General features: G+C 42.0%; 1 protein-coding gene across 1 annotated transcript in view; it reads left to right on the forward strand.

The window, feature by feature from the left end:
* The window catches only part of LOC101857688, a gene marked incomplete at its 3' end in the record, with an annotated part of 37,576 nt that overhangs the window by 3,832 nt on the left and 13,639 nt on the right, over positions 1-20,105 (forward strand). The window contains 4 exon segments of the mRNA XM_035968738.1: positions 73-154; positions 3,037-3,154; positions 10,878-10,958; positions 14,894-15,103. Of these exon segments, the coding sequence (XP_035824631.1) occupies positions 73-154; positions 3,037-3,154; positions 10,878-10,958; positions 14,894-15,103 (491 nt within the window).

Consider the following 20,105-nt stretch of genomic DNA (forward strand, 5'->3'; position numbering starts at 1 on the left):
CTGTGTGTGTGTGTGTGTGTGTGTGTGTGTGTGTGTGTGTGTGTGTGTGTGTGTGTGTGTTGTATGTTTCAGGTGAAGGTGCTAGCGCTTTGATTAGCAAGTCATTGTACAAAGTGGGTGACGAAATCGTGTTCAACTGCTCTGTGGCTAAGTTGTGAGTATATTATAATATTATTGTTGTATTTTTTTATTGTTGAAATTATTCTTTTTTTATAGTTCAAACAGATATTCTTTGATGTTGAAATGTATTGTTCGAATAGCCCTGTTTTATTGACCAGATAGTTCTTTTTTATTGTTCGAATATTCCTGTTATATTGTTCGTTGTTAAAGTTTCACGCCGCCGACATGACCTATTTGTATTACAAGTACCGTAAATCTCTTACTAAACCTAAAAGGGGACAAACACGTAGAGCAAATATATGGAATTTTTTCAGCCGTGAAAAAGTAAGATTAAAACTTGTTCACATTCGTCCATTCGCGTGAAAAAAGTGTTCTAGCCCATTTATAAATGATACTTACAAATGTGCATGTAAATTTGCATGGCGCTCCTGTAGACCAGAGACGAAACAAAAACACTTTGAAAAAAAGAAATCTTGATGCAGTCATAAAAAAAGCCTTTTCTTAAGAATACATTTGGGCCCATATCAAATGATGCCCTTTTAACAGCACAAAAAGTAATGGCTTACAGTAAATTAGCCTGCATAATGTGAGGCAGTGTGGTGGAATCAGGCTCTTGTCAAAATAATCAAAGTGAAGAAACTTGCATTTTTCTGCAGGTTTGTGAGTTTTTATAAAATTTTGTTTTTTGGCTCAACATATTTCATGCCCTTCAAAGAACTAATTTCTGTGTGGATTTTTCTGAAAAACGTGGATTAAGGCACTAAAAATGTAAATTTTCAGTTACCACGGACTCTTAAGCTAAGGAAATAACTAATCTTTGCCGGCCATTTCTCACTAATGTTACCTCTGAAAACAGGTGACCCCACCCCCTTCATTCGGAAATATCTCGACTTGTATTCAAGATAAATGGATATTTTTTTTCATTCAAATAAAGACAAGTGAGCAAGCTTTAAGATGATACCAATACCTCTACATGCCCAAAAATTGACGAGAGCCTGATTCCACCACCCTGCCTGACATACAGCCTATTTTGAAACAGCGACACCACCGAGCCCCCACGTTTCAGTGTAAGCTTGTAGAGTTCCTCTCAAGACCGACTGATCTCTACGTGAGTCTCGAAAGGTACTCATCCCGACTAACGAATGGTGTGTGTGTGTGTGTGTGTGTGTGTGTGTGTGTGTGTGTGTGTGTGTGTGTGTGTGTGTGTGTGTGTGCGAGTGTGTGTGTGTGTTGTTTGTGTGAGTGTGTGGAATTTTGGTTGCTGGTTTATTTTTTTGTTTTTTGTTGTTGTTTTTTTTACCCGCTTTAGGCTAACAGCAAAGAAAACGTGGCAGGTCCTTAGAGGTGACCTTCACCAATTGGCTTCTAGAATCTGACGGTCGTCCAACGTTTAGACCTGCCTGCTAAGTCTGAGAAGATTAAACCAGACGATTTGATTTTATCTTGTGTTTACCGCGGACAGACGAAAGTGGACAAGCTATAGATTCGATTGGCCATCCCACGTTCAGACCATCATGCAAATACCTGAGAAGATTTAAAGTGGGGGGGGGGAGGGGGGGTTACACTCCCAAAGTCCCTTTTCGGCTCAAAATTATGGAATTTGAGTTGTAGGCTTTTTTAGCTTCCTCAGACTTTCCTACAACTATTTCATTGCATAAGAACCACCAAAAACCTCATTTCTTCCCATACCGGGCATGTTTGTCACCACCATTTCCTCATAAAGTCAATATATTATTTTTCTTTGTCGACCGTTTTCTCAAAACGCGACTTTTCTCTATATGAATAACTCCACCATTTTTTTAGCCAATCTTCATGAAATTTTCACAGAATAAAGAGAATATGTAAAACAAAACAATTTGTGTGTTATGGAAAAGATTTTTGTTTGTGATGTCTTGAGTGTAAATTTTCACGGATTTTTGGCAAACTTGAATACTACCTCAGGAAAAAAATCCTTAAAGTTTTTCTAATTCGTTCAGAAAAACAACAACAAGAGACCAATTTTTAGATGTAATGTTTATGAACATGCATGCGAAACTTTAGTTATTGAGATTCCTTGGAAACTGTAAGTTTACATTTTTGTGTGCCTTTAATCAACGTTTTTCAGTAAAAATCCACTCTGAAAATGTTTGTAAATGGACATGACTGGTGTTGAGATAAACAAAATGATAAAGAATGGTCAAAGGGTGGGAAAATGCTGGTTTCTTCTTCTTTTAAAAATATTTTTCTTTTTTTTTTTTGGAAGTGTTTTACGGCGCTCCCATTTTTGGGGGGCCAGTGTTTTACGGGGCTCGCAAACGCATAAGGTCTTATGAGCCCGCGGGACACGCCTAATGTTTTCAGTTGGTAGGAAATTTGGAGATTTTGCCCGGGTGCCCGCCGAGGCCTACTCTTTTCAATTTTAGACCACCAAGGGATCTTTAACGTGCACATATTGCACGAGATTTTCCGCCGTTATCCGAGAAGGCTCGGCGTTAGATCTTACCTACCATAAGATCAGGGGTGCGGTGAAAAGACAGCAGTAAGAAGGAGCCAAGGAGTAGCAGTAGAAAGTCTGCAGAAAGAGTTAGGAGCCCAGAGGAGGGGGCAAAGAAAGTGAGGGGTGGGGACAGAGAGTGGAGATGAAAGCAGACAACAGAAAATTGTTAGGGAACAGGTAAGGAGGCGAAAGGATAAACATTTTAGAGAAGAAAATTTTCCGTCGCTGTCCGGATTCGAACCTGGGACCTATTGAATGAGAGGTGAACACCGTAATCTCTGGAACACAAGAGCACCTTCCAGTTTCTTCCATTCCATTATTTTGAATACGAGCACCTGATTTCGCCATGATTCCTCACATTTGTATCCTGTGTTAACCGCGGCGAGAAGAGAGTGAACTCACTATAACCTCGTATGTCTGTTTCTGTCTCACTCTCTCAGCACTGCCCCCGCCTCTCTGGGCAGCAAGAACTACATTTTAACACTACAGAAAAAGAAGGACACGGCAGCTCTACCTCAAATGCTCACGAAATTCGAGAGTGCTGGCCAAATTCGTGTGGTGAGTAAATAGTCCAAAAGTATTCGTGTGGTGAGTAAATAGCCCCACGAATAACATCCCCCCCCCCCTGACCCCCTCCCCCTCACAACACACAGAGAAAAAAGTCATTTTCTTTCGAGTTACTGAACCCCCCCCCCCCCCCCCGCTCCCCAAATTTTTACCTTTCTCACCCTCTCCATGCACACACACACACACACACACACACACACACACACACACACACACACACACATACACACATAAACACACAACACACACACACACACACAAACACACACACATACACACGCCGATAAACACATGCACACTTATACACACACATATAAAAACACTTCTTTAAAAAAAACTGCACATTTTCACATTTCTATATTGTTTGTGACTTTGAGCAAATGACGTCAGTAAAATGCACACAAAATAAATAATGCTTTTTTTTTAAGTTGACGTTAAAGGTGTTGAGACAAAATAGATTTATAATCTTTGCCGACGAGCGGGGAAATGCTGGTTTCTTCGATTTCATTACTTTGACCTGTCATTCAATATTAACCTATATATCAGAGGGTTCTTGTGGCCTCCAAGTTAAAGTGTTCGAATCCGGATGGCGACGGACAATATTTTTCTCTAAAATTTGCTCCTTCCACATTCGAACCTGCTCTCTAACAATGTTCTATCGTCTGCTTTCTTCTCCACTGTCTGACCCCACGCTTTCACATTCTTTTCCCCATCCCCTGGGGCCCCTTACTCTGTCTGCAGACTTTCTACTGCTACTCTTTGGCTCCTTCTTACTGCTGTCTTTCAGCCACAGTACACGCCTGACCTTATGGTAAGTAAGATCTACACCAAACCTTCTTGGATAAAGCGAAATATCTCTGAGGTCCTGTGTGCACGTTAAATATCCCTTGGTGGTCCAAAATCGATAAGAGTGGGCTTCGAGCGCTACCTAGGCAAAATTCATGATTTACTACCAACTGAAAATGTTTAGTGTGTCCCGCGTTCATATGACCTTATGCAGTTGGGAGCGCCGTAAAACATTTACCTGAAAATGTTTATTTTTAAAAAACTACATCATGCTGATTTCTTTCTTCCATTTTTTTCCTGGTAGTGTTTTTTGCTGGGAAGGGGAGGGGTTGAAAGGGTGTAATAATCTAATAATAATAATCTTTAAAAGATTTTAATGTTTTGTTTTTGTTTGTAAGTTGTTGTTTTGTTGTTTTTGTTTGTTTTGTTTTGTTTTTTTTTGTTGTTGTTTGGGTTTTTTTGGGGGGGTTGTTGTTGTCTTTTCCTGGCAGAAGCATTTTAATGGGGGCTCAATCGGTATGATGCTAGAATATGAAGCAGATGGCCCTGGTTCGAATCCCCATTGTAGCGTTCTCAACTTTGGCTATGTTGGGGAGTTTTTGGCTCGGTCCTATCGGGGCTGGACTTCATATTCAGAGGTCTCGCTTCTCCGATTTCTGGCAGTGTGGAAAGAGGCGTTAATCCTATACAGCGATCGACACAATTATCAACTGCCTCTTTGTATACAAACAAACCTACTCTTGCGGCCACCTGTATAAGGCTCTGGCCACACTGCAAGCAGAGCGGGCAGAGCTGAGTAGAGCAGTGAAAATTAATACAAGGAGGTGACCGGCGGTGCGATTCGAGGCGGTTCAGACCGTCGGTCTCCTCCTTGTTTTTTGTATACATTTTCACTGTTGTTCTGCCAGCTCTGCTTGCAGCGTGGCCAGAGCCTTAGTCGTTGTTGTTGTTGTTGTTGTTGTTGCTGTTGCTGTTGCTGTTGCTGTTGCTGTTGCTGTTGTTGTTGTTGTTGTTGTTATCGATCCAGCAACAGCTGGCTCTCGCCCTTTTGCCCAATGCCACGTAGTGATAAGTGCAGGTTTGTTGCAGTTGCTGTAGTGTTCCATAATGTGTGTTGTCAATGTTAGGTCTCGGAGGGAGAAAGGTAGCTCTGATGTCATTTAGGGCTGTGTAGTGGAACAGGTGATGATCCACAGTCTCATATGTGCTTAGTCACACAAGGGAGGCATTGGGGGGAAGTTCCGGGTTTATTCTGTTCAGGTGAAAGTTGAGGTGTATATGTTCTGTTCGTAGGCGGAAGATCGAGGTCTGTTTCTTTCTCTGTAGGTGGTTGATATTGTCATTTCTTTTTGTTGTAGTCATATGTTTGAAAACTGCTCTGCCTGTCTTTCCCTCGGCCCATCTGTTCATCCAATCTTGTTTGTCGTTGCTTTTAATGATTTGTTTTGCAGTATTGTATGAAGTTGGAATGTTGGGTTGTTCCTGTCTAGATCCCCGTTTGGCGAGTGTGTCTGCTCTGTCATTTCCAGGTATTTTTGAGTGTCCGGGGACCCTCTGCATTACTAGGTTGAATGTTATCAGATGATTGGAACCAAACGGTATATTAGTCAAAACCTTGGTTTAGATGATGGTCATTTTCTACGGCTTGTAAGACTGATAGTGAGTCAGTGAAAATCACAATACTGTGTGCTTTTCCAGGATAGGTGTCAAAAAGTGTGCGGAGATGATACAGAGATGTTTCAATTGCCATTATTTCTGCATCGTAGTAACTGCTTTTATCTCCACCGGCTTGAAACTTCCATCTGGGTACTGTATTCGTATTCCTTTGGTTGTGCCTTTGAATGCTGGGTCGTCCGTTTAGACGTGTATTCAGTAATCTAAATAGCTGTCGATTGTTTGAGGTGATGCGTCACTGGGTTTGAAGATTTTGTGCTATTGTCTCTGAGAGATGTAATGATTGGCTTTTTTAAAGAAAGATGGGGTGGGATGTTTTGTTTGACTCTTTTGGTTTCTCTTCTGTTTTGTGGTAGATGGTGACTCTCCATTAGTTCTGTGATGTGATGCATGATTGATTTTAGTTGAATTCGTTTCTTCGGTTTCCCTGTTTCTACTAATTTCCTGTTTGGGTGGATGGGGCACATTCTTTTAGTTCTTTCATGTAGCTCCAAAAATGCTTTGTCTCTGCGGATTCCCAGGGGTTCAACATTTGAAACGATTTCGCATGCAGCGGTAGGTGTGGATCTCATGCCACCATTTATAAAACGAAGGACATTGTTTTGGACCTTGCAGTATTCCAGGGAGGATGGGACATAACCAAGGTATAGAGTCTCAGAGTCTGTTTGTCTGATCCCCATGAACTGCTTGCGAGTTTCATTAAAAGTTGGAGTCTTTTTTTGCCTTGTTCCTTATGTTCTCCACTTGGCTTTTCGTGGTTAGATTATGGTCAAGTTGGACTCCTAGGTAAGTTGGATGTTCTTCTTTGGGGAGATTTTCATTTCCTATCTTTAGTTGGAGATTTTCTTTGGCTGCTTTATGGCTCTTCGTAAAGATGGTGTATACTGTTTTCGTGCAGTTAATATTAAGTTTCCATTTATGACAGTAATTGTGAAGCCTCTTGGGGTCTTCATTTAATTTCCCTGCATCAACTATCATGCTGTGATGTGTCTGCCAGCGAGCACGATCATAGGCATAAAGAGTCTTTTCTGATTTCAGCACGTTCGTTACATCATTAAAGAAGATCAGGAACAAAATGCAACTCAGACAGGAACCTTGAGGTAGGCCTTCCTCGAGTACTTCTCTTGACGAGTGGGCATTATTTACCCTGGTTTCAATGTTTTGATCCGACAGGAAGAACTTGATACTTTTGTAAAGTTTGCCTTGTATTCCGATGTCCTATATTTTCATGAGTATTTTCTTCCCACTCTGTCGTACGCCTGTTGGAGATCTACAAGTTTAGTCTGCTGAAATCCATCCTGAATGTTTTGAATCAGTTTAAAAAGTTGGTATTCTGTGTTGCTGCCTTTTCTGAAGCCTGCTTGGTGTGGGTTTAAGCTGTTAGTGTTTTACAGGTACCAGTAGAGACGTATGTTAATGAGATAGGTCGGTAGCTTTTCGCTTCTCCAGGTGGTTTCCCATTTTTTCAGGAGCGGTATAATCTGGGCGATCCTCCATGCCTTTAGTATTTCACAAGTTCCATCATGCTATAATCCTCTTCAAAAAGCGAGTTGTTCACAGTAGGGGCTTTTTGTTTACCCTTAGCCCTATTTATGAGGAGTTTGTCAGCCTCCGTTAGTCTGCCTGTCCTGTTTACAGAGGCGAAAAACCGGTTAAAATGTCTGGCTTTCTTCTGGTCTTCAGTGTTGGTGCTGCCTGAAAGGACAAAAGGCTTGGGGTTACGTTTTTGTCTTTCTCCAGAGAGGCTGCTGAAAAAGAACCAAGCCTTTCATCCATTGTGGCGAAGGTCAAGATCTTTGCAGGTCTGAGTCCATTTCTCTTTTTTTTTTCTTTTTTTTTTTTAGGAGGGGGGGGGGGGTTGCTTTTTTGTAGTGTATTTCGTTTGTTGGTGATGGTGATTTTTCCAATGACTGTCTGGCTTTCTCTCTTTCTGCCATAGCAGTCTAGATTTCTTCACTCCAAAAGGGTTTGAAATTTCTTTGGCATCCCCGTGGAATGTGCTGAGTTGCAGCTTTAAGAATATTTTGGGTTATTTGTTTATTAAAACGATCAGCATCTTCTGTTTCTGTTATGCCAGAGAGCAATTCGTTCGAGGTCTTCTCGTATTCTGCCCAGTTGGCTTTCTTAAAGTTCCATCGAGTCCTCTGAGGGTGGTTCAATGCAGGTGGGGAGGTGATCTGTATAAAGATAGGCCTGTGTTCACTTCCTATGTCATCAATCACTTCGATGTGATAGGAGTTTTTAATGTCGGATGAGCAGATTGTGAGATCAGGCTGAGAGTCAAGTGGGCTCCGTGAAGTAAGGTAAGAGTTGAGTTGACATCTCGTAACACAGATAGGTTGCTGGTTTCATACAGCTCCTCAGTCTTTTGGGCTGTGCCGTTATAGTTGACATAGGCCCATTCAGGAGAGTGGCCATTGAAGTCACCCGCACAAATGGTTTTCTCATGGTAGGCTGCTTGCAAATCAGACAAGTCCCATGTTGTCTGTGGGGGGGCTGTAGACATTGTAAAGTGTGTACTTCCTACCAGTGTGCCATATGGAGGCCCTCTGGATATCTGTCGGTTGGACGGTTGATAAGTGTACGACATCTCCCTGAACATCGTTTTGCAAGTAAGTGACTGCACCGCGGCATCCTGTGCATGTGCAGGCGTAACTGGTGTATCCTGTGAGGTTCAGGTCAGTACCTTTGTGAAGGGTTTCTTGAAGGAGGGCAACATTCTACCTGTCCTTCAGGACTTTGAGGAGTTCTGTTTTCTTGTTCCTCAAACCACAGATGTTGAGTTGCAAGAGGTTGGTGAATCTCTTCTTCTTGTTGGGGATGTAATTGGCTCCTTTCTCACTCCGAGAGCTTTTCCGTGCTGGTTTAGCTCTGTTTCTGTGTGTATCACCAGTAACTGACTTGTCGCTCAGAGCATCCTGGTGATTGCGCTGCCTTGCGGGGACCTTGTCTAACGAGGCGACTTCCGATCTCGCATGTAGTTTCTTTCTTTGTGTCATGGCATTGTGGACTGGGGTGCCTGCCCACCCCGAGAAGAGGCCCTTCATGTTGAAGATAGGAGGGTACAAGGGGTTTTCATGAGACTTGAAAGACCTAAATGCCCTGTGACTGTGTAATTCAAGTAGGGTTCCCGCTGCCCATTCACCACCACCAATGGCTGCTGGCTAAAGTTTTCTACTCTTGTATGAGGTATCGGCCCAGTGGGAAAGCCACTGGATCGTCACGTCCTGGGTCGTTGTGTCTTTACTAAGAGGTCCACGGCCAGAAGGCAAGTCAGGCATTCCGCTCTGTCCGTGCCCTGCACCCAGACACTCTCAAACTGGCTGGTACCTTCGCAGCCACTGAGGGTGTGTTGATAAAAAGCAGTAGAGGTGTGAGGCAGGTTAGACTCAAGGGAGAGTGAGTGTGTGTTAGTAAGGAGCATAGCGTCTACCACACATGGGTGGGTTCTGCCTCCTGCACCTTGTGGGGCCACACTTGCTCCCACCCTGTTGTTTTAACCCCTGTAGGAAACGGGGGAGGTAGTTTGTTGGCGCAAACAACTTGCCATTCGCCAGAACCGTGTCAGTGGAAACAGGGATCTCCACTGGTACGTTGGCTGGTTTGGGAGAAGCTGTTTGAGACGCTTAGGTATTTCTCAATATTTAAATGAGACCCATCACCAGTCCTTGATCCCCGCCAGAGCCTTAGACAACCACCTGTACAAGCGGCTTCTTTCCATTTCCCCCTTGCATAGATGGCACTTTATATCATTAATGATATTCCCTAGTGGTATATAACACCTCTAGCTCTAATCTTCTGCATTTATATCACCAGTTACGGTTTCAAGTGCCATAAAAGTGCTATAAACCTGTCTAAGACGGAGATTTTCTCCTCGGCAATGGGTGGTCGTCTCAGACAGCTTACTTTTCTTTCTCCCTTCCTGCACTGTCAGGTACATAAGGCAGAGAGCTGTCAACGCCATGCTTTTCTTTGCTTTAATAAGAGTTTTGTTGCTGTTGTTATTGTTGTCGTTGTTGTCGTTGTTGTCGTCGTCGTTGTCGCCGCTGTTGTTGTTGTTGCTGTTGTTGTTGTTGTCATTGTTGTTGTTGTTGTTGTTGTTGTCGTTGTTTTCTTTTTTTTTTTTGTCTTTAGCTACGGTTGTCGTGCCTTGCTCAAGGACACTTCCCAGTGACCACCCACGTGAACGCCCTGTGACCGACAATACGATTGACATAACCATGGGTCTGAACTTTCTGATCACTCAACCGCTTGTTTCTTTTGGTAAGTGTTTTACGGCGCTCGCAACTGCAGAAGGTCATATGAGCGCACGGACACATTAAACTTTTTTCAGTTTGTAGGAAAGTTTGAATTTTGCCCGGTTGGCGGCCGAAGCCTATTCTTAGGGATTTTAGATCACCAAGGGATCTTTAACGTTCGCAACTTGCACACGGGCCCTTTGAGATTTTTCTCCCTTGTCTTAGAAGTCTAGGTACAGATCTTTCCTACCAGAAGATCAGGGGTGTGACTGAAAAACAGCAGTAAGAAGGAGTCAAGGAACAGCAGTAGAAAGGCTGCTGAAAAAGTCAGACGCCCAGAGGAAGGGGGTCAAACGTTTGAGTCGCCAATGTTATGTCGGCACACACGACTTAAAGAGCATAGAAAATGTGGGTTTGGGTACTAAAACCCCTTCACTGTTGAAACGTGTCTATCACATTTTACAGAAATAAATAACATGTTCATTAAAAAAATTCAAACAAAAATCATTTCAATTATTTCAGAATAAGTAACTGCATAAGTTGCAATTTTATCTATTTAATAACTTCCTCAACAGGCTAGTAGAAAAATGGCAGTGAACCAGTTTTTAAAAAAAACAACAAATGTGTGTGCAGACGTCCACACAGAAGTGAAGAATTTAATTAATTTAGGACTTCTACTGTCTTTTTCTCCCCCTTTTTCTCTCTACATCCTCATCTTTAGGCCCTATTTTTCCTCTTCTCCCTTTTTCTTTTTCCACCTACACCACCTTCTTCTTTTTTTTTCTTCTTCTCCTCCTCCTCCTCCTCCTCCTCCTCCTCCTCCTCCTCCTCCTCCTCCTTCTTCTTCTTCTTCTTCTTCTTCTTCTTCTTCTTCTTCTTCTTCTTCTTCTTCCCCGTCCTCCTCCTCCTTCTCCTCCTTTCTTCTTCTTCTTCTCTCCCTCCGATCCTCCTCCCCCTCTTCCTCCTCGTCTATGTCCTCCCTCATCCTGTCTTCCCTTGTTCGTCTTTCCACCTAGAACGTGCCTGACCACTGGACATCGGTGAGTGACCACGAGCTTGTCATAAAACGGGACCGCGAGATTGTCTACAAGGTGCCGGTGAGTAGACGATAAAATAAGATAAGATAAGATGAGATGAGATGAGATGAGATGAGATGAGATGAGAAGAGATGAGATGAGGTGAGATGAGATAAGATAAGATGAGATGAGATGAGATGAGATGAGATGAGATGAGATGAGATGAGATGAGGTGAGGTGAGGTGAGGTGAGATAAGATAAGATGAGATAAGGTGAGGTGAGGTGAAGTGTTAAGATACGATAAGGTAGGAGAGGAGAGGAGAGTTGAGATGAGATAAATTAAGATAAGATAGATATGATCAGAGCAGATAAAAGAGGAGAGGAAAAGAGAGGAGAGGAGATTAGAGATAAGATAAGATAAGGTAAGATAAGATAGTTGGTGTTAAAACGGTGAAATGGTATATGTTTAACACCCCTATCAACACTATTTGAAAGAGCTGGCGGAGTTGGCCTACCATAGAAAATTGTATCAACCCCAGATGCTTAACTGTAACAGAGGATGAAAAAGTAAAAGTAAAGTATCATTGCTATTGGGCATAATTAAGAGGTGGGACCTCCTCGTTTAACGTCCATCTCCAAAGGGACCGAGCTAAATGGGAAATTCCTGTAAAGAGACTTTCTCAAGGACACAACATCGGACCAAGCTGAGGCTCGAACCCCGAACCCACAATCTCATGATTACGGGTCCGTTAGCCTAACCGTTAGGCTACCGACACCTAAATGGGGTTAAGATAGAATAAGATATTATACTAAAATAAGATACGGTGAAGTGAACTATGCGTGGTATATATATATATATATATATATATATATATATATATATATATATATATATATATATATTATATATATATTATATATGAGGCAGCGTGGTGGAATTAGGCTTTTGTCAAAATAATCAAAGTGAAGAAACTTGCATATTTCCGTAGGTTTGTGAATTTTTATCAAATCTGTGATTTTTGGCTCAACACCTTTCATGGCCATTAAAGAATTCATTTCTTTGTGGATTTTTCTGAAAAACTTTGATTTAAGGCACAAAAAATGTAAATTATTTTCAGTTACCACGGACTCTTAAGCTAAGGAAATAACTAATCTTTTGCGCTATTTTCGCACTAATTTTACCTCTGAAAACAGGTGACCCCCACCTCGTTTTTTCGTCAATATCTCGACTTGTATTCAAGATAATTGGATATTTTTTTCATCCAAATAAAGGCAAGTGAACAAGGTTTAAGGGGGGGGGGGCACAAGCGAGCTAACTCCTTTATTTCTGGACCTAGAAACCTTAAATTTGGTATACACCTTCGTCATGATACAGGTATTACGATGAAAAAAAAATTTCCCGGATCCAAGATGGCCGCCATTTTTATGGCGGCCATATTGGATTTTTACATCATGATTTCAAATCAATACTCCTTTGAAATTTACCGATGGATTTTATTGTCCTTTGGCACACATGTACCCAAGAGGCATACAAATTAAACATAGTCAGTATCTTTCGATATCTTATTTCGTTTCGGAGTTACAGGAAGAAGCGTGCAAATCTTGTCAAAAATGCAGAAAACGGTCAATTTTCCAAATTTTTTAAATCATAAAATGAAAACCAAGATAGATATAAAAAAACGCTGACTAAGTAATGTAACCACCCCTAAGGGCAACAAGTATGCTAAGTGCCATCAAGATACACCTGTAATCTTCAGAGGAGTTTCGAAAAATGTGTCAAAAATTAAAAAATCGAATATTTTTCTCAAAAAATGAGATACCTCTCTAATTAGTGAAGATAGAATAACAAATTAAGAACAAAAAATGTTGGGCATCCAACTAGCTACGATTGTGCCAAAGGACAATCAAATCAACAGAGAAATGACTGAAAACAGGCAAAAAATATTGTAATACCCAATTTGACCCAGATTGACCAAAAATAGGTGGGTCCCCCCCCCCCCTAAGGTGATACCAATAACTCTACATGCCCAAAAATTGACGACAGCCTGATTCCACCACGCTGCCTCATATATATATATATATATATATATATATATATATATATATATATATATATATATATATATATATATATATATATATATATATATAAAACCTTAAAAGTATATTAACTCATTTACTATTCAACATAGCCATGAGAAATTTGGTACTCATTGTATTCATTCATTTTCTGCCAACTTGGCTTGAAAAGAATTGATCAATGGCGTTCCTTATTCAAGGGTGATAATTTTATACATATTGATCCTTGCAAAATGCAAACCAAAGTTTGCTCAGTATTGAGTGTGGCCTCTTCCAGCTTGATTTACTGATATAAAAAGTCTGTTCATTGACTGATTTGATGTCCTTATGTTGTCTGAGGAATCCCCTGCCATTTTTTGTGAACTATACCCTTCAGTTCCAGACAAGATTGCACGGAGTGCAGCCTGTTTTTAATCCTCCGGTCAAGGTCATCTTACAGATGTTCTGTTGGGTTAAGGCTTTTTGATCTTGCACGCCAGTCCAGAACAATGACTTGACGAGTTTAGAAGTTTTGTCTGACGACGTCATTCGCAAGGTTTTGATATTTTGTCAAATTCTGTGAAAACGCGTGGGTAGCTTTGAAAACAAAAACTGTACACGCCAAGTTGGACTCCTTCCAGACTTTTTTACCACTTAAAAAGTGACTTTTCTTTATCGATTCACATTGCTTTGACTGCTGAATAAATCGGATAGAAATTACACCATTTCTATGCTTCTGCTTGGGCACTTCGCTTTCGTTAGTCGCGAGACGGTTCAACGTGAACAGACACACTGTGTGTGCCACCCGAGATCACCAGGCAACAATAGACTCCCAAAAAGACAGACCCACGCGAGTAGGACGCAGAAAGTCAAAACGAAGGGTGGGTGGACGCATCCATCCTAACGCAAAGCTTGAAAAATCAACAAATCAATTTCAATTGGCAAACAAAGACCCAGAATGAGTCGAAAAGACTTAGAAATGACAGTCAGATCTTTGTCATGACTGTTCTTCTTCGTCTGAAAGAGGGGAACCTTCGTGCTTGGGGCTTAGTTTGTCGCATAAAACTGTAGCCCCATTACACCCAGCACAGATTTCACCGGGTACAGCGAATTTGTAATTGGAATTCGTACACTTTTTCAGATGAGTCCCAATTTCAACTGGAACGGCATGATGTTCCAAAGTTTACATCCCAGCTTGCTTCAGTTAACAAATAATTTCTATGGAGGTTGTGCCATGGTGTGGGCTGGAATAAGCGATGCTGTTAAGACTATACTCGGGTCTATTCATGGGAGCATAACAGCTCAAGGCTAAATCAAACAAGTTCTCGAGCCCAAAGTACTTTTTCTTTCAAAACCAAGCTGAAGGAAAAGTATTCATGCATGAAAATGCACTTGCCCATAAGGCTGCTGTGACAAATCAACTATTCAAGGTTAACAACATTCCTCTCCTGCGCCCTTAACCAGTGCATACGCTAAATCTCAATCGAATTAAGCGCTTGTGGGACATTTTGGTTCGCACCATTTGTGCCAGACAACGCCTGCCCTGGTCCCTTCTTCAGTTAGAACAAACCTTAATTCAAGAGTGGAAAATTATCCCGTAGTAGATAATACATCGATTCATCCCGTACATGCGTCGACGATGTGAAGATGTGACAACCATTAGTTCAAAACTGAATTTTAAAAACATTCTTAATTTTGCCTTCCACGCGTTTCCCTTCCCGTAAAATGAATGCACTGTCTCATCTGAAATTTTTAGACAGATTTGACAAGTATTCATCAAAAAATTGCCTTAAATATGAGGTGTGGAGTTAAAAATGTTAAAGAGTAGTATATATATATATATATATATGTGTGTGCGTGTGTGTGTGTGTGTGTGTGTGTGTGTGTGTGTGTGTGTGTGTGTGTGTGTGTGTGTGTGTGTGTGTGTGTGTATTCAGTATTCCTTTTTTCAAATACAGTCCGCCGACTGCGACGATCAAGGAATCTATGAGTGCGTGTTTAAGTTTGACAGCGATGTGAAAGAAAAGAAAAAGCAAGCGGTTCTGACTCTGACGGCGGACACTGAACCAACGTGTGACGTGGAGATGGACGGAAAACCTGTGGGTGGACCCGACCCGAGCATTGACGTTCGAGAAGGACAAACTGTTCGGTTAGCCTGCAAGAAGCAAGTATGTCATAAAATGCGTGCCATCGTCATGAAATCAGGCTCTCGTCAAAGTCATAAATTCCAAGAAGTCAAAATTTTCGGGACCGATAGACAATGTTTATTGATGTTCTAATTCTTTTAGTTGTTTGTTGTTGTGGGTTGTTATTATTGTTGTTTATTGTTTGTTTGTTTGTTTGTTGTTGTTGGGGGGTTTGGGGGGGGGTAAGAGAGTGCTAGGAGGTTTTTTTTGTCTTTTGGGGGTTGCCGTAGTTGTTTTTGTTTAGGTTTGGTGGGGGGGGGGGGTTGGTGGGTTTATTTTATTTTTTTATTTAATTGTTTTTGTTGGGGAGGGGGGGGGGGGGTGTTTGTTAGGTTTTTTGTTGGGTTTTTTTATATGGGGGGGGGGGTGGTTGGCTGCATCTTTTTTATTTAAAAACATGTGAAGTGTGTAAATCGCGGATTTCACTTTTTAAAAATGTTTATCAAAGGCACGCTGCCTGAAAGGATGCCGTTTCCAATTGCACTCAAATGGAATTCACCAAAAGTTTGTCCGCTGTTTTCTCGCATATTTTACCTCTGACACCCGACAACCCCTGTCTTCTTCGATAGCAAATATCTCTACTTCTGTTCCAGATAGATGTGTACATTTTAAAATCAAAAGCAACTCAAATGAACAAGCTGGAAGTTTAGACCAATAACTCCTCCTGCCCGGAAACTGACGAGAGCCTGAAACACAGTGGTGCGACTCAAGCACTTTACTTCCTTCTTTCTCTCTCTCTCTCTCTCTCTCTTTCTCTCTCTCTCTCTCTCTCTCTCTCTCTCTTTAATTTTGATTAATTTTCTTGTTTTGTGTAAAAAAAATATTCAATTGAATTTATCTATCAATTTATTAATTTATTGTTCTGATTGTGTGTGTGTGTGTGTGTGTGTGTGTGTGCTGTTCGGTTCCTCCTGTCAAAAGAGTCGATAAAATCAAGTTCAGGGGAAATGTAAAGCATGGCCAAGCAAAGAGTATAACCTTCTGTATCTCTTGTCAGCTCGGATTTGCCCTGGCAGACAGGGTTGAAGTACTTGACCTTGACCATCAACGATGTATAGAGGCACCAGCCATCCATGTCCAGGTGCTGTTTTAGCCTCGCGGTTGAAGTACTCTGCCTCCTAAGAGTGCGCCTGCTTATGCGCGACGCTCAAAAATCAATCAATTATAAAGAACCCGTGTCCTTACGCACGGCTAAAAGTCACATCATGCAGACGGAGACGCACTCTTTAGGAATGATCTACAACGTATCGATTAAGTCGCTAAATGTGTCATCATCATTGCATTTCTCACCGGGGATCAGGGTATAGGCAACGAACAAACACTTTCCACCTTTCCCTATCCAGGGCATATCGCTTGATGTCACTCCATGTCTTCTCACTTTTATATACGTCCATTTCCTTGACTCTTCTACTGGTTCCCCGTGGTCTTCCCCTTGATCTTTTACCCTGTGGGTTCCAATCTAACACTTTCCTTGTTATGCAGCTGCTTGACTTCCTGAAAGAGTGTCCAATCCATCACCAACGCCTTCTTCCCACCTCATCTTTGACTGGGCTCTGTCTTCATAATACTTCCTAGTTGGTGATCCTGTTTGTCTATATGATCCTCAGTAACTCCCTCATATACTTGTTCAAGAAAACCTGGATCTTCTTTATGCAAGTCTGAGATGCGTTCTATATCTCACAACCATACAACAAGACAGACTTCATATTTGAGTTGAAAATCCTCAGCTTTGTCCGTAGTGAGTTGTCCCTGGTTCTCCAAATCCTGTTCAAAGAAATAAATGCAGTCTATGACTTTCCAATGCACGACTTTATTTCAGTGCCTGTTCCTCCTTCTCTGTAAATTATATTCCCAAGGTAGCAGAAGGATTCGACGTCTTCTAGTGCATTTCCCTCAATTGTGACCTGCTGCTTTCGTAGTGCATCTATCCTTAGGACTTTTGACTTTCCGGGGTGGATCGTCAATCCAACAGACTCTGATAGGCTGTTTAAAATTGTTGTCTTTGCTTGCATCTGGTCCAGAGTTTGTGACAGAAGTGCCAAATCACCTGCAAAATCCAGATCGTCCGACTGTGTCCATGGGGTCCACTGTACACCGTTTCTGTGTCCTCTGGTGATTTCCTTCTTTAGCCAGTCGATTGCCAAGATAAAGAGGAAAGGTGATAGTAAACATCTCTGTCTCACACCGGTCTTGATGTCAAAGCTGTCAGTGAGCTGGTCATCATGTATAACCCTGCAACTTGTCCCTTCGTAAATGCTATTGATGAGGTTAACCAAATGCTGTGGGGTTCCGTGATGTCTCAGTATCTTCAACAGTGTTGCTCGGTCTATACAGTCAAAGGCATTCTCATAGTCAAGAAAGTTGACGATCAACTGGGAGTTCCACTACAGGGACTGTTCCACTAAGTTCCTCAGCGTAGCAATCTGGTCCGTGGTTGACCGATTTTTCCGAAAACTAGCCTGTTCATCCCGAAGTCTTGGATCTGTGGTGCCCCCCCCCCCCCCCCCCCAGGACGGTGCCACTGACTGAAGTGTATTTAGGCCATTCCCAAAGGGGGGGGGGGCATGTTTCGTTCTAATGCACAGTAAAAGTGTAAATGGGCTGATCCAACAATGTCATGCTCATACCTGTGCCTGAACTACAACTGGGAACTGCTGCTTTTTTCTTTCCTAATCCTTATTATCGTCATTTACCTCTACTTCTTTTGTATATTTGTCACACTCTTGTGACCCGCTATTTCCGGGGTGCCTTGATAGTCGAAGCAGACTTAAGGCTGTTAAAGCCAGAGAGGTGAGCAGAGTAAGTCTGACTTCTCTGTTGACTTCCACCCCCTGGCGCTCGTATGATCTTATGCAGTTGCGAGCCCTGCAAAACCTCTACTAAAACTAAAACTTGGATCCACTGCAGACTTGATTGTCTCCAGGATGATTCTGTTGACGACCTTGTCTGGTACTGGGAGAAGAGTGATTCCTCGGTAGTTGCAGCAGTTGTTGAGATATCCCTTTATATGAAGTTTCACAGGGTGTCCTTCTTTCCAATCCTTTGGGAAATTGCTTTCATTCTAGATCCTGGTAGGAGGAGGTCTGTCGTGACATTGGCATCTGCTTTTATGGCCTCAGGTGGAATCTGATCAGGAACGGTCGCTTTACCATTGTTCCGCTTTTTAATGGCATCCATAATCTCTTGTTTTGATGGAACATCAAGGTAGACTGGTAACTCATTTCTTGCTGGCAGTATGTTTGGCGGGTTACTTGGTGGTGGTCTGTTCAGGAGACTGTTGAAATGCTCTACCCTCGTTTTGGCTGAGCTTCCTTTTTAAAATTGATTTTTCCCTCTTGTTCTTTTATTGCTATATTCTGGTCTCCCATATTTTCCAGAAACATTCTTTGTAATCTGGTAAAGGATTCGAATGTTCTTCCGTGCTGCTGCTTCCTCTACCCTTTCTGCCAGCCTGTTCATGAATTCCTCTTTGTCTTTTCTTAGTGAACTCTTTACATCTTTAGCTGTTGACCTGTACTGTTTCAATGCGTGCGCTTTTGATCCCCTTGTTCTTCTTGCATTTGTTTCTGCTTTCAATAATTGTCTTCTAATGATAATCAAATCCAGTGACCCTTCGCTAATCCATACCTTATGCTCCAATTTCTTCTCACCGAGTATTTCTTGGGATGTTGAAGTAAAGACTTCTTTGACCTTGGTCCAGTGCATCTTCACCTTCATGTCCTCCTTACCAAGATCCGCTAAGCGTTGAAACTTGCTCCTCAACTGCAGCTGAAACTCCTCTTTCTTGTGACCATCTAAGAGACTCACTAGGAACTTCGTTCTTTTTGGTTCTTGTTGTGGTTCAGTGCTTTTTGAGACGACGCTTGAGTTTGGCTAACAGCAGATGATCCGATCCAACATTTGTCCCCCTCCGTACTGTGACATCTTCCAGTGAACGCCTGAACCAACCAAAATGATAGATCTGGTTCTCTGTCACTCCATCCGTGCTACCCATATAGCCTTGTGGGTCCTCTTGTGGGAAAAAACTGAGCATCCAGTGACAAAACTGTTGAAAGCAGAGAAATTTGCAAATCGCTCACAGTTTTCATTCATTTGTCCCAAGCCATGGTGTCCCATAATTCTTTCATACCCCACGTTGTCCTGGCCAATCGTGGCATTGGCATCTCCCATTATGATGTTGACATCCTTCCTTGGTAGTTTGTCGATGACCCCCTAAAACCGGCTGTAAAAAAGGATTCTTGTCTTCATCCGAAGCATCATTTGTTGAGGCGTAGATCTGAACTATGTTCATGTTGATGCTTGTATTCCTTGTAGTGAATGAAGCCATGACTATCTTCTCCCCCCCCCCCCCTGGTACCCATCCTCTAGGTCACTTCTGTGTATACTTACTCAAAATAATTCCAACTCCTTGTCCAAGGTGCTTGTCTTCCCTCTCAGAATACAATATTTGTTCCCCCGAGCTGAGCTGCTTCTGTCCAGACTGTATCCAGTGGGTTTCGCTGACTCCTAGTATGTGCTGCCTGTATCTCTTCATCTTTTGTGCCATTTGAGAACTTTTTCATGCTTTATTCATGATGCAAACAGTCCACGACGTAATCCAGAGAGACTTGTTCGACAGAGAAGGTTTTTGGGTCAGAAGAAACCTTTTGGTTTTGTCCTTCATTGTTCCTGCTGATACAGAAGCTCCTCCGTCTCCCAAGATGGAAAAATAATAAAGCGTGTTTCTGTAACGTTCCGTTTTAACTGGGTCTGGTAGTTGACCCTCTGTAAACTGACACTTTTCGGGCTACCAGACCTGCACCTTTAGTCGCCTCTTACGACACGCAGTTTCACAGCAGGTATATTCTTTGCTCGCCCACAGTAAAACTACAGGGGCGATAAACGTGCACTTTTTAAATTGATAATCAAAATTAGTATTCAATAATTTTTATTTTATTTTATTCTATTTTTGTTTTAGAGGGGGTGGGGTGAGAGAGGGGGGATG

The sequence above is a fragment of the Aplysia californica genome, unplaced genomic scaffold (genome assembly GCF_000002075.1).
Source record: "Aplysia californica isolate F4 #8 unplaced genomic scaffold, AplCal3.0 scaffold00005, whole genome shotgun sequence".
NCBI lineage: Eukaryota > Metazoa > Mollusca > Gastropoda > Aplysiida > Aplysiidae > Aplysia > Aplysia californica.